At 41.9% G+C, this 19,597-nt stretch overlaps 3 protein-coding genes and 4 long non-coding RNA genes across 17 annotated transcripts; 6 read left to right on the plus strand and 1 right to left on the minus strand.

The window, feature by feature from the left end:
• The first annotated feature begins 2,706 nt into the window (after positions 1-2,706).
• On the plus strand, positions 2,707-3,099 carry LOC124208941. The gene is made up of 3 exons (XR_006880722.1): positions 2,707-2,814; positions 2,879-3,002; positions 3,069-3,099. It is a non-coding gene; the product is annotated as an uncharacterized LOC124208941 (long non-coding RNA).
• A 1,514-nt stretch (positions 3,100-4,613) lies between these two features.
• Positions 4,614-10,443, plus strand: LOC124208485. Its single transcript, XM_046606238.1, has 5 exons — positions 4,614-6,641; positions 6,765-6,849; positions 7,120-9,531; positions 9,646-10,374; positions 10,418-10,443. The coding sequence occupies exons 1-5, from the start codon at positions 4,614-4,616 to the stop codon at positions 10,441-10,443; spliced, it is 5,280 nt and encodes a 1,759-aa protein (XP_046462194.1).
• A 511-nt stretch (positions 10,444-10,954) lies between these two features.
• On the plus strand, positions 10,955-11,991 carry LOC124208802. The gene is made up of 4 exons (XR_006880607.1): positions 10,955-11,048; positions 11,107-11,207; positions 11,267-11,804; positions 11,863-11,991. It is a non-coding gene; the product is annotated as an uncharacterized LOC124208802 (long non-coding RNA).
• On the minus strand, positions 11,920-12,560 carry LOC124208799. The gene is made up of 2 exons (XM_046606668.1): positions 12,302-12,560; positions 11,920-12,212 (listed from the first exon to the last, which is right to left on the minus strand). The coding sequence occupies exons 1-2, from the start codon at positions 12,432-12,434 to the stop codon at positions 11,920-11,922; spliced, it is 426 nt and encodes a 141-aa protein (XP_046462624.1). The 5' UTR covers positions 12,435-12,560.
• On the plus strand, positions 12,301-16,429 carry LOC124208800. Of its 11 annotated transcripts, XR_006880601.1 has the most exons (9): positions 12,703-12,862; positions 12,972-13,021; positions 13,096-13,207; positions 13,278-13,397; positions 13,704-13,898; positions 13,962-14,117; positions 14,185-14,376; positions 14,473-14,963; positions 15,035-16,429. XR_006880601.1 is itself a non-coding variant. In XM_046606670.1 (5 exons), coding segments are annotated over exons 1-5 (363 nt in total). In that variant the 5' UTR covers positions 12,660-12,801; the 3' UTR covers positions 13,489-13,702. The 11 variants fall into 11 exon arrangements, 2 of the variants coding, with proteins under 2 accessions (XP_046462626.1, XP_046462625.1); XR_006880599.1 differs by lacking the exons at positions 12,703-12,862; positions 12,972-13,021 and adding an exon at positions 12,301-12,421; XR_006880604.1 differs by lacking the exon at positions 12,972-13,021 and having other exon boundaries at positions 14,166-14,376.
• A 923-nt stretch (positions 16,430-17,352) lies between these two features.
• Positions 17,353-17,731, plus strand: LOC124208757. Its single transcript, XR_006880576.1, has 3 exons — positions 17,353-17,415; positions 17,509-17,611; positions 17,673-17,731. It is a non-coding gene; the product is annotated as an uncharacterized LOC124208757 (long non-coding RNA).
• Positions 17,731-18,266, plus strand: LOC124208758. The gene is made up of 3 exons (XR_006880577.1): positions 17,731-17,790; positions 17,979-18,132; positions 18,207-18,266. It is a non-coding gene; the product is annotated as an uncharacterized LOC124208758 (long non-coding RNA).
• The last annotated feature ends 1,331 nt before the right edge of the window (positions 18,267-19,597 follow it).

Here is a 19,597-nt window from a genome sequence, read left to right on the forward strand (position 1 = left end):
CTTGATCAGCGTTTCACGCTGAGCACGAAGAGATCAAAATCGGGTTTAGTTCCAACACTTGCCACTTGGTGGCGCTGCTTTCCAGACTTACTAAAAATGCTCAGAAACAGGCAATCGAGGATATATTCTTGATCAGCGTTTCACGCTGAGCACGATGAGATCAAAATCGGGTTTAGTTCCAACACTTGCCACTTGGTGGCGCTGCTTTCCAGACTTACTAAAAATGCTCAGAAACAGGCAATCGAGGATATATTCTTGATCAGCGTTTCACGCTGAGCACGATGAGATCAAAATCGGGTTTAGTTCCAACACTTGCCACTTGGTGGCGCTGCTTTCCAGACTTACTAAAAATGCTCAGAAACAGGCAATCGAGGATATATTCTTGATCAGCGTTTCACGCTGAGCACGAAGAGATCAAAATCGGGTTTAGTTCCAACACTTGCCACTTGGTGGCGCTGCTTTCCAGACTTACTAAAAATGCTCAGAAACAGGCAATCGAGGATATATTCTTGATCAGCGTTTCACGCTGAGCACGATGAGATCAAAATCGGGTTTAGTTCCAACACTTGCCACTTGGTGGCGCTGCTTTCCAGACTTACTAAAAATGCTCAGAAACAGGCAATCGAGGATATATTCTTGATCAGCGTTTCACGCTGAGCACGATGAGATCAAAATCGGGTTTAGTTCCAACACTTGCCACTTGGTGGCGCTGCTTTCCAGACTTACTAAAAATGCTCAGAAACAGGCAATCGAGGATATATTCTTGATCAGCGTTTCACGCTGAGCACGAAGAGATCAAAATCGGGTTTAGTTCCAACACTTGCCACTTGGTGGCGCTGCTTCCCAGACTTACTAAAAATGCTCAGAAACAGGCAATCGAGGATATATTCTTGATCAGCGTTTCACGCTGAGCACGAAGAGATCAAAATCGGGTTTAGTTCCAACACTTGCCACTTGGTGGCGCTGCTTTCCAGACTTACTAAAAATGCTCAGAAACAGGCAATCGAGGATATATTCTTGATCAGCGTTTCACGCTGAGCACGAAGAGATCAAAATCGGGTTTAGTTCCAACACTTGCCACTTGGTGGCGCTGCTTTCCAGACTTACTAAAAATGCTCAGAAACAGGCAATCGAGGATATATTCTTGATCAGCGTTTCACGCTGAGCACGATGAGATCAAAATCGGGTTTAGTTCCAACACTTGCCACTTGGTGGCGCTGCTTTCCAGACTTACTAAAAATGCTCAGAAACAGGCAATCGAGGATATATTCTTGATCAGCGTTTCACGCTGAGCACGAAGAGATCAAAATCGGGTTTAGTTCCAACACTTGCCACTTGGTGGCGCTGCTTTCCAGACTTACTAAAAATGCTCAGAAACAGGCAATCGAGGATATATTCTTGATCAGCGTTTCACGCTGAGCACGAAGAGATCAAAATCGGGTTTAGTTCCAACACTTGCCACTTGGTGGCGCTGCTTTCCAGACTTACTAAAAATGCTCAGAAACAGGCAATCGAGGATATATTCTTGATCAGCGTTTCACGCTGAGCACGAAGAGATCAAAATCGGGTTTAGTTCCAACACTTGCCACTTGGTGGCGCTGCTTTCCAGACTTACTAAAAATGCTCAGAAACAGGCAATCGAGGATATATTCTTGATCAGCGTTTCACGCTGAGCACGAAGAGATCAAAATCGGGTTTAGTTCCAACACTTGCCACTTGGTGGCGCTGCTTTCCAGACTTACTAAAAATGCTCAGAAACAGGCAATCGAGGATATATTCTTGATCAGCGTTTCACGCTGAGCACGAAGAGATCAAAATCGGGTTTAGTTCCAACACTTGCCACTTGGTGGCGCTGCTTTCCAGACTTACTAAAAATGCTCAGAAACAGGCAATCGAGGATATATTCTTGATCAGCGTTTCACGCTGAGCACGATGAGATCAAAATCGGGTTTAGTTCAAAGTCTTTTGGTCAATTTATGTCTTTTAAGTTTAGTTTGGATAAATTCTTAGCTACTTTTATTTTGACAATAGATGGCGCTGACGTCGAATTTTTGAATTGAGTTTTAAAGCTGTTCTACTGGTCGGATAATTTTTTAAACCCGATTTTCTTGTTCCTCGTGTCAAGACTCATCTTTTAAGTTTAGTTTGGTTAAATTCTGAGCTATTTTAATTTTCAAATAGGTGGCGCCACTTTCGAAAATGAGCTTTTTTGACTGTTGAGTAGATGGCGCTGCAATCGAAAATCTTTTTGAAGCATTTCTACTGGAAGGGCTGCACTAGTCGATGTGTTTACTAATGCCCAGTTAAATGGTGGATCTCCTTTGTCCTTTGAATTTACATGGTCCGATTTGCTAATAATTTATTTGAACAATTCAAAGAACTGGATCGCCACCTTCTTTAATTTCTTTAAAATCGAAGGGAAGGAAAGCTTTTCTTGCTGAGCTTGACGAGCACGAAAATTTTATCCATTTGTATGGGGTGACGCGTTGACGACGAAACATTTTATTAACAATAAGCAATAACAAAGAAAAGGAAAAATATTAACAGTAAAAAAACACAATGATATCATGTAAAATAATTAGAATAAAACGTAATGAATAAGAAAAATTAACGAAGTCTGAAAAAAACAAGTGAAAAATAAATGTTTTAAATTGTTAAACTGGCAACTGTGCTGCATTAGTCAGACGCTTTAATAAAAAGAAACACATTTTTGAACATGTGTTTATTAGCAGTCTGCAGTCTAGTCAGTTTAGATTGGAAGCTTGAAGTCTTGAACAGTATTAATCTGATTTAATCGAGGAAAACAGAATGAAGGTAACGTACTCTTTGTCGAATGAACTACAATTTCATAGCTTTAAAATGTTAATTTATCAATCAGAGACTAGATGTTCTTCAAATCTTGGCAGAAAGGAATGAAAGAAGAAAACGCGAACTGGAGCTCAATGGTTTACCGTCAGAAAGCAAATAATTCTTTGCCCATAACCCCAAATTTTTCAAGGCAGGTAACATATAATGGATTATTTTCTGTTTGGGCCCAAAACAAAACTTAAACACATTTTCACTCAAAGACTCCATCCTCGTTGAATCATCATCCCAGAGTGTGTTAGGAATATTCCATTCCAACAGACGACGACGAGATCAGGGCGCCGCACAACAACACCGGCGCACCTACGCGACTATTGCCTTGGGGGCCCCCGATAGGTGGCCCCAAATTCAGTCGTTGGTCCCCAAATTCAGTCGTTGTTTCCCTACCCCCCTATTGTTTATTCCCCCCCAATTTACTGTACAATATTCAGTGTGTTAAAATAGACGAGAGGTAAAAGACACGGTTTTGTTCGTGTCTAATTTATTCAACTTGGAAACTGTAAGTAAACGGCCCGACACGCCGAACATCCCTATTACATTTTCTACATGGTCCTTCGAACGGTTTTTAACCCAGTGCATAACCGTGTCCTCCCTCTCAAATCACTCAAATCAACTCACTCAAAACTCAAAATTGTGAAGCCGGTTGGGGCTACACAATTCTAGACCCCCCAAACGTTTATCTTTGTTTCTTTCTTTTGTTGTTGGGTGGTTAAAATCTGCCCAAACTAAAACTACTAAATTGTAAAAACAAAAAAGACGTAGAAAAGGGGGGAACCTATGCCCAAAAATTCCATTTTTTTTCTTTCGACTTTTTTGTGCCTTTCGTTGTCGGGCTAGCCTGAGGGGGCGGCCATTGAACACGCCGTCCCAACCTCTGGCCCATAGATCGGCCTGGGCTAAACTACTGGGATTTCGTCTCCTCTTTTCATTGCACGTGTGTCCTCCCGTATCCATTCTTCGCTTGCTGATGGTATCGAGTCAGAAATAATCTTTCTCTTTCTCTCAACATTCACAGAGGAGCCGAAAGGTCTCCAAAACAACCGCTAAATACAATTATTGAATGAATATTCTCTGTCCATCTGTCCTTCCTTAAAAAAAAAAAGAAAAAAAACCCTCTTACATAGGATCCCGAAACATCGGTGCATCCAAACGAAAAAAAAAAAAACTATTTCTCTCTCACGCTCACTGTAGTGGCACGCCGCAAGGGGCGCCACCAACAAAAAAAAAAAAAAAAAAATTATTTCTCGCTCACGCTCAGTGTAGTGGCACGCCGCAAGGGGCGCCACCAAAAAAAAAAAACTTTATTTCCTCTCTCGCAAAGTGTAGTGGCACGCCGCAAGTGGCGCCACCAACAACAGAAAAAAACCAGATTCACTTAATTGAGTCATCCAGCCCGGATTTTTGCAGGAGCCTGGGTATTACCCTAGCTCCAAATTTAAATCGATTCTTTTTCAGATACATCCAAGGGATTTCAAACAAAGTGGAAACAAAAAACGGAAACTCATCCGTTCCACGAAACCCCAAGGAAAACAGGAAAAGGAAACGGGCAAATCAGTCGATAAGTGATCGAAAAAAAAAAAAAAAAAATTAAATTAATTCTCTATTTCATCTCCTTTTCCCCAGTCAACAGCTCTTGAAGAGCTACACAACCAGGAAGAATGGTTCAGTCAATGAAAAACACAAGGTCAGCCACCAAAGGCCACATAACAAGAGCAATAACCCGGATCAACGGATTTGCAAATCAAGTAATGGCCCAAGAAGATGTTAAAGAACTAGAAACCTTAGAAACAAGATTGAAAAGTCTCTTCGAAAGCTACCAAAGCGCAACAAAAGAAATCAAGGAGAAATTAATAGCGACCAAGGCCGCGCAGGAGGAGATTGATGGGGATCTGGACACCTTTCTCCAAGTTCAAGATGAAGTGTCTGGAGCAAGATCAATCATCAAGCAGAAGAAGCAAGAATGGTTGGACGACGTGAAAGAAAAGCAAGAGGCAAAGAAAGAAGAGGACAGAGACAAACGATTGTTAGCGCTCTTCCAACAACAGGCAACAAGCCAAGCAGCAAATCAAGCGGCAAATCAAGCAGCAAATCAAGCAGCAAATCCAGCAACAAGTCAAGCACAGATGGCGCAAATTATTGCCCAAATCATGGCGGCCATTCCGGCACCTCCCGCGCCAGTAATCAACGTGACGGCAGCACCAGCCCCAGCTTCAGCCGTACAGTCGATACGATTGCCGCAGCGACAAATTAAGCACTTCAAAGGAGACGTACTGGAATGGACCCAATTCTGGGAATCCTTTAACGCAGCTGTCCACTCTTCATCTCTTTCAAACGTCCAAAAATTCGATTACCTCAAGGAATATCTTAAAGGTGAGGCGTACCTGTTGGTTAACAATCTTGAATTAACAGATGCGAATTACCAAGTCGCAATCGACGAACTGAAAAGGATGTACGGGAAGACGGACGTTCTAATCGACGCGCACATTGAGAAACTGGATGCCTTGCAGCCCGTAAAGGACGGGAACGACGTTCCAGCTCTGAGGAGCTTCCAGCTGAATCTCCAATCGCACATTAGCGCGTTGGAAACGTTAGGAGTCCCCACAAGTTCCTTTGGCGGACTCCTCGGAGCAAGATTAATCAAATTAATTCCTACCAGGCTCCAACAAGAATGGGCAAAATCGCCAACAAACAAATCAACGGACATCGAGATGGTCATCAAATTCATTGGAGATCAAATCGACGCGGCCGAAAGGTTCAACCGAATCAAAGGTGTGGAAAAGGAGAAATCGTCTCCAGCTCCTAAACAGCCCAAACCGGCAAATCCACAGCCGGCAACAGCATCACAATTGGCAGTAGGAGCCAAAGCAAGTCCAGCTCCTCAGGTTAAATCCGCCTTAAAAAATAAAAACGTTAAATTTAACCCAAGTTGGATTGTGTGCGAAAGGCCCTGCATCTTCTGCAGCCAAATTCACTGGCCGACAAAATGTCCGAAAGGGCTGACGGAAAGGAAAAAGATAATCTTTGATTTGAAAAGGTGCGTCAACTGTTTTGGAGACAAACACGCGCTGAAGGATTGCACATCCGCCCGGAACTGCAACAAGTGCGGAGGGAGGCACCACACCGCTCTCTGCGACAAAGGAGACGTCAGAGTCACCAATCCCACAACAGCAGCAATAATCGTGGCCAGCGATCCAACTTTGACAACCACAGCCTGTGCAAGCAGCTTTGGACAATTGATGCTGAAAACGGCAACAGTCATCATCAGCGGCCAAAACGGTAACGAAACAAGAGCGATTTTATTTGCAGACGACGGAAGTCATCGTTCTTGGGTGCTGAAATCACTCTCATCGCAACTTAACATGAAGACAGTAGCGGTGGAAAACATCAGCACAAGAGTGTTTAAGAAAAAGGAACCCAACAAGCCCGAAATGACAAAAAACGTCGAAATGCAAGTAAGGGGCACCTGGCAAGGCGCCCCAAAAGTTACACTAATGGCTTTAGAATCGGATCACATTTCAGATACCGGCCCGTACGTAGGATCCGAATTTGCAAACAGCCTCTGGATCCAAAACGAAAAATTGGCCGACGACAGATTCGAGATGGCACACACCGAAGATCAGCCAATTGGAATTTTAGTCGGAATGGACCAGATGTTCCAGATCATGTCGAATGAAGCCGCCATACAGAGTCCATGCGGATTGCGCGCGTTTCAAACGAAACTCGGAAGAATGATTGCTGGACCATCTCAAGAAGCAAAATCGAAGACAGGAACTCAAGTAATCCAAAATTTAATTTTAACATCAAGTTACCCGATTCCACAGATTACGTCAACATTCGCGACAAGTAGCCAAAAAAGAAAAATCCTTTCAACTCAAGCAAACAAAACTCCGATGGAAAAGGAGACTGGAACGGCCAGTCCCCAAACTACGCCAATAGGAGCGTCATTCTCAGATGCCCCAATCGGATCCAGCGGAGAAGAAGATAGTAAATGGTTTGAGAAGGAAGAACAAGTTGCTGCTAATTTCGACCTTTCTCTTTTCTGGAAAATAGAAAATTTTGCGAACCTTGAAGGCGCTGATGCAGTGGAATCGGATGATCGCTTCGATTTCTTTGACGAAAAAATAACGAGATGGCCAGATGGAAGATACTGTACACCGATCCCTTGGACAACTGACAAGTGGAGACTTCAGAAAAATCTCCCGTTGGCCACCGGAAGAGTGGAAAGCACAATAACAAGATTGAGAAAAAATCCAGGAGACTTGGTGAATTACCACGCAGAAATCCAAAAGCTCATCGACAGCAAATTCGTCGAGGAGGCGAACATGGACTACGAAGAACTTCACACCTATCTCCCACATCATCCGATCTTCAGAGGCGACAAATCAACGACGAAAATCAGACCCGTCTTTGACGGAGCAGCAAAAACGAAATTTGGACCAAGTCTGAACGACGTGTTGGAGACCGGACCAAATCTCAATCCCGATCTCCTATCAGTGCTATTACGCTTCAGAAAGTACGAGATTGCCTGGATCGCCGACATAGAAAAAGCCTTTCTAAACATCGCCCTGCAGCCGGAAGATGCTGAAGCAATCAGGTTTTTATGGCCCAGGGATCCAGCAGTGGCTGGATCGCCTCTTATTGCCTACAAGTGGAAGAGAGTGCCCTTTGGCCTTAGTTCTAGCCCCTTTCTCCTACGTGTTACAATTAACAAACATTTCAAATCACTAAAGTCTCGTTTTCCAGAAACTATTCAACAGCTGGAAGAAAGTTTGTACGTTGACGATTACCTCGGCGGAGCAAACAATTTATCAATCGCCAAGAAAAGAGTCGATGAGACGGACGAGATCTTTAGTGACGCCCAACTCAACATGAGAAGCTGGGCAACCAACAACGAAGACCTCAAACAACACCTGAAGGAGAAAGGACTGTCGAATCAAGTCGTAGGCCTACTCTCCCCAGCCTTGGACGGCCAACAGAAGGTGTTAGGAATCCGGTGGGACACCGGATCCGATTCGTTCAAATTCAACCCAGCATCCATCATCCAAGCAGTAGAAGAAGTGGGATCGGAAATCACCAAAAGAAAGATACTCAGTATCTCGGCAAGGATTTTTGATCCAATTGGATTTTTATCTCCCACTGTACTTTTGTTAAAGATTATTTACCAGAAGCTCTGGGAAAAGGAGATAGGTTGGGACCAAGCAGCGCCAGCCGATATCCAAAAATCTTGGAAGATAGTGATGACTGGTCTCGCCGATTTCACCGAACTACAAATTCCACGATGGATCGGACTATCCGAAAAAGTCACTTCTCACGAAATACACGTCTTCGGAGACGCTTCTGAAGCAGCGTATGGAGCCGTAGCCTACGCCCGACTCCAAAAAGGACAAGAAGATCCACTCATCATCCTACTGGCCAGCAAAACGAGAGTTGCACCCCTACCTAAGAAAAAAGTAACTTTACCGCGTTTAGAACTGCTGAGCTCACTTTTAGCCGTACGTTTAGGTGAAGTCGTAAAAAATGCAATGCAAGTCCAGTATTGGAGAACTATCTACTGGTCAGACTCCTTGGTTGCACTAGGATGGATTAGAGGAGAGCCGAACAAATGGAAACCATTCGTCCGAAACCAAGTGGAGACGATACGAAAATTTTCACAACCCGAGTGGTGGAGACACTGTCCAGGTCTCCAAAATCCGGCCGATCTTGCCTCGCGGGGAGCGCCAGCGCCAACGCTGGTAACCTCAACTCTTTGGTGGAACGGCCCGATTTGGCTCAAAGGAGAAGAAACGGAATGGCCAGATTCTCCCAACGACCAAATTCCACAAACAATCCAGTCCGAAATGGAATCGGAAGCTAGGAGTACGACGGTCAGCACAACAGCAGCCATCGCAATTCCAACAGCCTCCGTCGACTGGAATCTCGACAAAATTTCCACCTGGAATCGACTGTTAAGACGTACAGCCTGGGTCTCACGATTCCTCAGCAGGAGTCAAAAGAAGCTCAGACCTCCCGGTCCAGAACGAATGGAGTCGATAAAGGCAATTGGACCAGATGGAAAAGGAAGTGGAAAAGTTATCCGGATTACAAGATTATCCAGAGAGGAGCTGGATGAAGCGGAACTAACGATCTACAGACAGCTCCAACGAGAGCGGTATCCTAAGGCGTTTGAATCGCTACAGTTAGACAACACAATCCAGCCCAAGGAGAAAATCGCTGCACTTTTTCCAATCTGGGACGCCAGAGACCGTCTCGTTCGAATCCATGGGAGAGTATCACTTGCCCTAAGAGATAGAAACATCGATCCCCCAATTTTGCTTCCTGCATCACATATAGTAATCACTTTCTTAATTACAGACAAACACGAGTCACTACTACATGCAGGAGCAAAAGTAACACTATCCGAGTTAAAAGAAAAATTCTGGATAGTTAAAGGACGACAGCAAGAACTAGCAGCCCCTCTTCCTTTAAACCGACTCAAACATGCGCAATCTTTTCACGTTACAGGAGTCGATTTCGCTGGACCACTGCTGTACAAACCAGCACAGCGAAGGAAGAAAAGGAAAGCTCCACCAAGCGTCCAGGATCCGACGCCAGCAGACGATCCAACTGAAGAGCGAATCGAGGAGCCACCCGCTGAAGGAGACGCTCCAATCGAAGCTCTAATCGTAGGCGAAGAGGATTCAGTCGAAGAAGATGTCGAAATCCAAGACATCTTAATAACAACAACTAAAGCTAAGAAAACGAACCATCTTAAAAGTTATGTTTGTCTTTTTACGTGTGCAGTCACTCGAGCGGTTCACTTGGAACTACTACCCGATATGACGGCGCGTTCCTTCTTACTAGCCTTTCGAAAATTCGCAGCTAGACGAGGACCCGTCTCAGTGATGTATTCGGACAACGCGCAAACGTTCCGATGTGTCGACCGATTCCTGAGAACTATTCACGCCGATCCCATCATTCAAGACTTTCTCGCGTCCAGAAAAACCCTTTGGATATTTTCCGCCAGCCTAGCGCCATGGTGGGGAGGATTCTGGGAACGGATGGTGAGGAGCGTCAAGGATCTGCTGCGACGCTCCAACGGTCGAGCCTGCCTTGACTACATGGAACTGGAAGCGAGTTTAGCAGAAATCGAGAGCGTAATCAACGCCCGCCCACTCAGCTATATTGGGGAAGGAGCTGACGATCCACTTCCGATAACTCCTAACCAATTTCTAAACAACAGACGTTCTACTCGTGCCGATCCGGAGCCAGCCGTTAACTTGCTGGATCCTACATCGACCAGCATCGTACTACAAGAGATGGACAAGAACAGGAGGGAATATGTCGCTGACATCTGTGCTAGATTCGTCGACGATTATCTACTCCAACTAGACAACTTCCACTCCAAAGGAAAATCCGGAAGGAAGATCCGCCTAGGAGAAGTCGTTGTTATCCACGACGAACACTCCAAACGACTCATGTGGTCTACCGGAGTAGTGAAGGAACTGATTCCAAGCCGCGACGGACTCATCCGTTCTGTCATGCTCAAGATTCCAAATGGTAATTTAATTAATAGAGCCATTCAATGTCTTCACCCTATAGAGCTGCGAGAAGATCTCGCCGAAGACGTCGAAATTGGAAATCCGGAACCGATCCAGGAGCCGGAAGAGGATCCAAATCCAACTCTGCCAGAACCAGAAATCGATCTCGCTATCGGAGACGCTATGCCAGCTCCCGAAGAACCGGAAGACGTCGTCGAAGATGTCGAGCCGGATGCTACGGGCTCTGGTGGGGAGTGTGTTAGGAATATTCCATTCCAACAGACGACGACGAGATCAGGGCGCCGCACAACAACACCGGCGCACCTACGCGACTATTGCCTTGGGGGCCCCCGATAGGTGGCCCCAAATTCAGTCGTTGGTCCCCAAATTCAGTCGTTGTTTCCCTACCCCCCTATTGTTTATTCCCCCCCAATTTACTGTACAATATTCAGTGTGTTAAAATAGACGAGAGGTAAAAGACACGGTTTTGTTCGTGTCTAATTTATTCAACTTGGAAACTGTAAGTAAACGGCCCGACACGCCGAACATCCCTATTACATTTTCTACAGAGTGCTTCGTCAAAAAGTAGTAGACAGGAAGAATTAAATCGTGCTACAGTTCTGGATAATTTTGATGATACACAAGTTTATCTTTTTTATTCAAAAGGTAAATTCTCAATTGATTGATTGTTTTATCTTATTATCATCTTCATTCATTCCCTTAGGCGAAGTAAACTATTCTTGGCTTGATAAAGATCTAGGTATTAAAGATGTTCCAAAGATGTCTTCTTCAGATTTGGTGAACTATTTGCGGTCAGAAATAAAGGTATAATTTACAAAATTGAATGTTGTGGCTCTAACTGATTGTTTCTCATTTTGTTTTAGGGCAATAAATTACAACGATCATTGTTAACCTGCAAATTATCATGTAGGAGATATTTGTTCTTTCTAATGTCAGTGACAACAAGCAAAGATGTGGCAGAACTCAGAAGTGTGTCTCAAGATTCTTTCAGAAAAAATATTTGATAAAACTCAACAATTCTGTATTGAAGTGCCTGACTTACTTCTAGTCCTGATGAATTTTGGTACTGTTCAAAGCAACTTTTGGCCTGTGGCTTTGGACATTTCTTTTCCTCGCCCATTCCGGAAATTTTCCATGAACAGTTTCGATTCGGAAAAACATCATGTCCCTTTCCCTCGCTTGAATTTGGAGAAAATATTGTCTCTCTTGAGTTTCAATGTGAAAACATATCCCTATTTTTCCGAGAACGAGAAAATTGGAATGTGCAACCTCTTGCTAAACCTTTACATGGCCAATTTTATAGCTGGAGACACTTTTCTAACTCTCAAAATCAGAGACATTATATCACATATACTTGAAAGTTTTACAGTAGAGGAATGGAGGGAACTTAATTTCAAAATGGTATTTCTTTTATATTATGTTTTGTTTTAAGTTCTCAAACTTATCTTTTTGGTTTTAGTATTGAAGAACTTATTTTGCAGTGTTGGATTGAGAACCTGTAACCTACAGCGATGGTTCAACGAATTACGTACAGTATATACCAACAACTACAAGCCGTGGAGCAACTACAAGCTGTCGGTTCATCAGCGATGGACTCGAGTAAACGACGAGCAATGGTCGTTTGCCGAAGGGCTTCTTCCGCCAAGGCAAGAAATTGACTGCTACTGAGAACCTTGGTGCTAGAGCTGACGGATTTCTTTTGTGATTGGCGTTGCGATGCAGGGATTGTAGGGAGCGTTGTAATTTGATTCCTGCCTTTTGCTTGTTGAGGTGACGACACACTCTCCTGGAGCTCATCCAGCAACAAATCTGCAAAAAAAACCAAATAATTCACAGGTAAGAAAGAAGAAGGCACAAGTTGTATTATAGAGTTTTTAATGAGATTCTTTAGTCCACACCTAGATTTTGGTCCCATTCGGAGATTGGATACTGTGTCTCGTACAGTTGTATTTCCTCCGCATCTCCATTAAGGTTCCATGACTGTTGATGACTGGTGGTACTCATCGACGTTGAATTCGGTATGTCTCCCATTTCTATCTTTATAGTTTTTCCTTTATTTTCGCCTCTGTGTTCAACATGGTAATATTTTATAACAATTTATCATCCGTTTTCCGGATGATTTACAAGGGTAGTAAAAGGACACTGCAATAGGGCGGGGTTGAACACAATCAATCGAGAGACAGGTCGATATGCTGATAGTCAATAGACTCTTGCGTGCAGTTGTTTCTATGTGACATTTCTCTTGATTCATTTCGTGTCAGCTAGCAGCTAGTGAAAGGCGTAACGAATTAACGATTCGAGTTGAGTTGCTGCCGCAAAGCAATCAAATTAGCTGTCGCTAGGTGGCTTAAAATGATTTCCACTAGGTTGCGCGAGTGTCTTCACTCTTCAGGGATAAATGTGTTATGGTCGTGACGTTTCTCATGATGAAAATGAAAAGGTCCAATGCAACAGTAAAAGTAATTATTTTTTATCCAATTTCTTACTAAAGTACTTAATCAATATGACCAGAGATCAATTTGCTATTTGAATACCTTGCCAATCACAACTTCCTTTGTAAAATTTCAGATGTCATTCTTTTGGACTGCATAGTTTTGTCTTACTCCTGGTATTCTATGGTCATAATGAGTCCTGCATGTAATTGTGTACACACTGTGTTTCCTGATGGTAATCTTAATATTTTCTTAAATAGGTCCGCTGCTGGTTACTTTGTTGCAGACAGCTGGGGATAGGTGTTCCTTTTGCAGGTGTGCTACTGGTACTGGTTGTAATTTTCGTCATGTACAGAAACAATTCTTAAGCAGGTAAGTGAATCATGAGAGTTGCCACTTTCCAAGTCTGTTTTCTAATCTACTTTAATTCATCTTGTAAAAGGATGTCGAAGATCTTTCCTTTCTCCACGAGGTTGCTGACGTGTCATGAAGATGTGTTTTTCGGGAGGGTCTCTACTATATTGCAAGACAAAAGTGTGATGAAAACAGGAAATCTGAAATGGTAATAATGTACTGGTATGATAAATCAAGTAGGTTAGCATTTTGTTCTTGGTTGAAGATAACTGACATCTTATTTCATGCTTCAAATTAGAGCTTTTGTGGAAGGTTCTTCGTACTTGGAAAGAGTTGTAAATTTTGTTTGATCAGACAGAGCAGATTGCATATTCTTAAAACCTGAAATGAAATCTTTGCGATGTGTTGATCTTTGGTCATTTCTTTTTCTTGTTTAGTGTATATTTAAAGTAGATCATTATTGGTATCTTTTTTCACATTTCAAAATGTTTATTAAAGTTCTTTTTCTTTGTAGGTGTCCATCTTTCTTAATAGCCCACATTTCTACTTGACAGCTCTACCAATGTGCTTAACAGCATAAGAAGTTAATCAATGATGCCAAGCTTCTAAGGACTTAGAAACGAAAATGTTTCTCATTTCACAGTAATGGTGATCCCAAAGAATATGACCATTGAAGATTTAGTTCTCTATGCAGAGACAAAACGATAGTGTTAAGTCTGAAGTTGAGTCACACCAATTAGCTTGAAACTAAATTGCTTTTTTCACACTGCAGTGGCTGAAAACAATTGGATGTACATGGCTAATTTTATCGTCATATAAATAGGGTGGTGGACATGTTACAAAATTTTTCCACAAGAATGCAGAAAACTATTATCAAATCAATTACTAGATGACCTTTTTATATCTTCCTTTTTACTCCTATCATTTGGTAAGGTTACCCCTGATTCAAATAGTCATATCTTTCACATCTCACTAGAGTTATTGATTATTCTAAGGGTTTAAATAGTGACGAACTGACAGGTGGATGGTGGCAGCATATTTGATACAGGGATCCACTCTTTCTTATAGGCTAAAGCATCTGACAGAAGTTATCCAAAATAGGCAACTTGTGTGTATTACGTTTCAGATGGTTTCGATTCCGACTAGTCCGGTGCATCAGTGGGCCCTCTTCCGACAAACCCAGATTAGTTTCATTATCAATCATGTTTTCGAATTTTTTTTAGTAAATGGCTAATTGGTTTTTCTTTTGTGAACATGTGTTGGTGGTGGACCGTAAATTCCAGAATCGGATGAGATTTCTGGCGATGACAATAGAACAGGATGCATATTCGGAAGTCATGGGCTGTCTGATGGGCCCGCAACACGTCCAGCAGCCACATTGAGACTCGGAAACGTTTGTCGGTTCTTCGTTGCCGACGTCGGCCGTCTTGACTGAGTTACATCACGCTACCTGGACAATTCCCGACTCTTCACTCGCTTCGACGACAACAAAGAATTTTTTCCGGTTCCAAAGTTTATGGTGTTCCGTCGGTGGACCACACATTTTGAGTCATCGTTATTATGATGCATTTGCCTATAATAGTGAAGCAGGAGCGATTACTGGAGCAGCTGCCGGATGATTCTGGAACCACGAACTTACTCTTCCGTTTGGTGTTCCGATTCGCCAGTTATTTGTTTGGTCGTTTGCATCGCAACCGACTGAAACATCACCGCAATGAACCGAAACTATGAGATGCTATTTTGTTGCCGGGAGTAATCAAAGATATCCTATCAGGTAAAATTCCATTAGAACTATTTCTTGAAACTCTAAAATTTGAATCCTCATTTAATTTTATTGCTGCCCAGTGCTGGATCGTGGATAGAATCATTCGTTCGGCTGAAGAATATCTCGATTCTTTCGAATGACCTGGCCCAACAATTCACAGATCTCGTCCGGGATCAACTCGCTTATTCAATCCCGCCATATTGGGATCCAGCAAAGAAAACTTTTACTCCTCAGCTGAATGTTGTCCACCATTCAACAACGGATGCCACTGCTTCTAGTCAATCTGCTGGACCGTGTTCCGGCATGAAAGATTCATTTCAGATTGTTTGAAATTGCCATGAACTTGTTTGTTTTTTGTTTGTTTTCTGCAATTCGTCTTGTTGTGGAGCGTCTAGACTAGCATATCTGAGTAAGGGTCTAACAGTTTGCGTATTGGCCCAGTCGAAGGTACTGGAGGAAGTCTGATTGGTGGCGATCGTGTGCCCGTTTTAGTGATGGTTAGTTAGAGAACGCTGCCGTAATTGTTGTCACAGAAGGAGTGATTTATGTCTCCGGCTCTTTTAGTTAAATTTCGTGTCAGAAACAAAAAGGTTTTCCATTCAGGGTTCCCCATCTCTCATACCGGTCTGTTACAGCAGTAGTCAACGGCGTACAACGAATTTTTTATATCAAGGTTTTTTTTCTCATTTAAATGCTGCAGTGCATTAATGTTAGTATTTGTTTTTGTAAGAGTTGACTGGGGAAGTATTGGGTTAGTACATGCATGGTGTTATTTATCATAAGAATACAAGAACAGACATGGGAAACATTGGGAGGTAATAGAGGGGGGACATGTGGAAGGAGTAGGAAATGAACCTGGGGCCTTTCTTATCATCACTAGGGGCCGTAACCATGACGTGGTCCATCATCCAATTTGATAAATCTCGAGAATTTTATCAGATCCTTTAAAGGGCTGGCTAAGAATGTTGTGGAATTTTTCAATTTAGGCAACACAGTAGGTAGCTATTGGTTATAGCTAAAAATTGTCACGAGTTACGTGTTTGAATCTTGTAGGACACTGGAGGACTAAGAGGGTAGGAAGTAGAAGTGCAGAGAAATCTGTGGAATAGTCCAGTAAAATGCGAATGTATAAGAAAAGAAACGTGGTAAGTTGCAATTTTATTTTTCAACGGGATATTTACATCCATCAGGATGATTCCATTCATAGTCGAAATGTTTGGTTAGTAATGTAACTATAATTGCGTATTATAGAGACGTTACATAGTGTTTAAGGATTGATCCACCGTAGTGTTGGTAGTTTTAAATGGTGCACGCGAATCTTTCAGTCTTCATTCTGCAGTGTTGTGTCGAATTTGTGTTCTGGTCATCCGTGTGGACAATCGGTTTGACTGAGTGTTAGCTTGTCAAGGTTGTTTTAACTCTTACTTTTATACGGCCGTATAAAACTAAACCAATAAATGTGTAATTGAAAATAACTTGTGCCAGAGCCATATAGCTCTGCTTGTGCCTAGGTTGTGTTTTGTTTTTACTTCGGGTGTTGCAGGATGCAAAAATTGTGGATTGATTACCGTTTGGAGTTACTTATTTGGCTGTTGGTGATGTGTTGGCGGTTTTTTTATGGTGAGAAGATGATTATTTAGTGAAGACCATATTATGTTAGTATCGATTTCTCGTATTTCTTTGTTATTCTAATGAGTGTCGATTACTTAAAGCGGGAATTATTTCCAATTATTTTAAACCTTGCCTTTGCCTTATTTTCTGCAGTTATTTTGATTTACTTTACACGTCTCTGAAACATTTATCGGCAGTTGCTGAGATGCGATTTTTAGTGATGACTAACATTTATTGAATCAGCAACAAAGCTCACTTGTTCGATTTTTGAAAAATTGATTTTTTTTTTCTACTTCCGGTTTTCTCATTTTAGTCAGTAGTTCAGTAAATATTCATTCCACGAAAAAAAGAACCACATATTCGTGATCCTCGTCAAATTTGTGGTAAAGTTCATGTTTTTTTTTGTGCGTTTTCGAACTTCCGGTTTCGAAAATTTTCCTGAACTATAGTTCAGGAAAATTCTCGATTTTGACAAAATTTTGGATTTCGTTCAAATTACACCTAATCGACCCCAAATTTCATGGAGATCACGAATATTTGGTTTATTTTGTCAGCAGCTCAACGGTTAAGGTGCTATCGCTTACTTCCGGTCTACTTCCGGAAAATTTGCATAAAACTAGCAAGTGAGCTTTGTTCTCAATACTGCTCTCAAGATTGATTGCTAGGTTTTGGCGAACAAAAATGCGCTTTTCAAGTTATGTGAGTATGTTAAGACTAGCCCTTCAAATTCTGAGTTTTTAGACGTGTCTAATAGATGGCGTGTCGATTATTGTGTCAGTTATGGGCTTGTGGCGTTTTGCTGTCAGAAGTTTAGTTATCTTTTCTTCGAAAATTACCAATGAATTCATAGGTAAATACGAGTGATTTCGTCTGTAACTTGTCGGTGATGTGTTCTATTCCGTGTATATGTTGGATAACCTTAATGTCTTTCATCAACTTACAGTCTGATAACTGAAAACTTACAGTCTGAATGTCGTGCAGCCGGCCGTCAACTATTTTGTTCAAACTCATTGTATTCTACTGAATGTGCCATCGAAATGATACAGGTGACAACCAACACTAGCTTTATAACATGCTGAAACCTTAATTCTTCTCATGTTTTATTAGGATTCATCATAATTATCGGCTGTTTCTATTGGACTTGCTAGATCACCAACCCCAGCATGGACCAATCTCTCATTCCAGCTTCTAGAGAATCTTGGATAACTGATTGGCGGTTTCATGTGTAAGTTCACTTGTCATGTCAGTCGTGTATGTTTCAAAAGTATTGATCTACACTTACATCTATCTAATGTTTAAGAGACAATTTGAGTGTGTAATGATAACTGTTTAATTATTCTTTTAGATCATAGACGCACATTGATGACATAAATTATAAACAAGGTGACTTATTTTTCTTTTTTTTATTTACAGGATCTAAACTCCAGGTTTCTAAATTTGCACGGCAGACTTTATGAGAATTCATGTCCTTTCAAGTAAGTCAACAAGGTCACTTGTTTACTAACCTTTTGGCTGCTACCCTTGAATCTCCCTTTTTACTCTCTAAAGCGGGCCATCTTAATTTGAGGTATTGCTTATTCTGTCGTTACAATCTTGTTTGAATATTATTGATATCCCAATAAATGTTCATTCTGCTTACAGGGTAATCCTTCGCTACTTGTCATGGACTTCATCCACTGGTGAAAACCGACGAGAGAATGCTGTAATCCAAGACTGATAAATTGTTTAGTCGTTAGATTAAATTAAAAGTGCATATCTGGGCTCCCTTCTCTTCTGTGGCCCCGTTTCCCTTACTAACCACTAACCAACGCCCGCCGGTGGTCACTCACCCGCTGTGAAACCAGGAGGAGGGGAGGGCTCTGGTCGAACGGGGACTTAGAAGGCGCATGATCCGATGAAAACTTTTGGAGGGTCATGAGCCTAACCCGGAAGCCTAGTATGACTACATCTCCCCGGAAAAACTTGCCTCGTACTTCTCTCTTCTTCTCGGTCCAGATAAATATCTCTGGGGGCCGTAGACAAAACCTATAACAGCATGTGCGAGTTTATAAGAAGCAGCCCACTATCCAATGAAAGAAAAAGCCGTGGATTAGTTTTGCGGACAGTCACGCAGATTTCCGCACAAATAGACCATCGCTTTTTGTCTCATTGCCGCAGCGGTGGTGGCGGGTTTGCAATAAACTCGTACAGTAGAAAAACTTCTTGAACCGGACGCTCTGTTTATTGAATTATTAAAAAGAAAAATAACTGGTTTAAAATACAAATTTTGTATTCATTATTGACATTACATTGTTTGGGTTTAACATTGGTTTATGTGGTTTAGGGTATAAATTTGAGGATTGAAAGGTGTATGTTAGTGGGGTTTGAAGAATTGGAAAGTCTAAGTTTTTGGGGTTTTTGGGGTGGGTTCAAATTCAACAGACTGGCTGAATAAATCCATCTGTGAATTAGACTGGAACGAAGAAGAAGGTGAAGCTAAGACTTAAACTAGCTATAAATCTACAGACATCATGCAAATTGAACAAAATACTGCCTGTAACTTCCATAACAAGACACCAGCAACAAGTAACAGCCACAGGTTAACTTGATGCACAACAATCTTTCACCGGCCAAGGGGGTAAACAAACAAAGAACCTTGTTGACCTTGTTGGTGGTGTTGGCCTTTTCCTTATCCTTGGATGGGCAACAAAATGGTTCTCATTCAGTCTAAATGCAAAATCTAAAGCAAAATTTACATTAGAAATAAAAATAATTCAAACGGTCTCACACAAAATGATGAATTCTCTCTCTCATCAGCAACAAAGAATTGGATCTGGCGAAGGCATCAATATCTTGAAGATTTCCAACTTGAAAGGGAAAAATGAATGTGAACATTATTGTCTTAAAGAACACAGTAATTCAAAGTATTTTTGGTAAAATAATTAACCTGCAACAGAAATGATTTTTCTTCAGAAGACATAGGTTGTGAGCTTGCATTATTGGATTAGACCATTTCATTTCTATTGTCACGAGCACCTAGTTGGCCAGGTACA

Source organism: Daphnia pulex, chromosome 12, assembly GCF_021134715.1.
Source record: "Daphnia pulex isolate KAP4 chromosome 12, ASM2113471v1".
NCBI lineage: Eukaryota > Metazoa > Arthropoda > Branchiopoda > Diplostraca > Daphniidae > Daphnia > Daphnia pulex.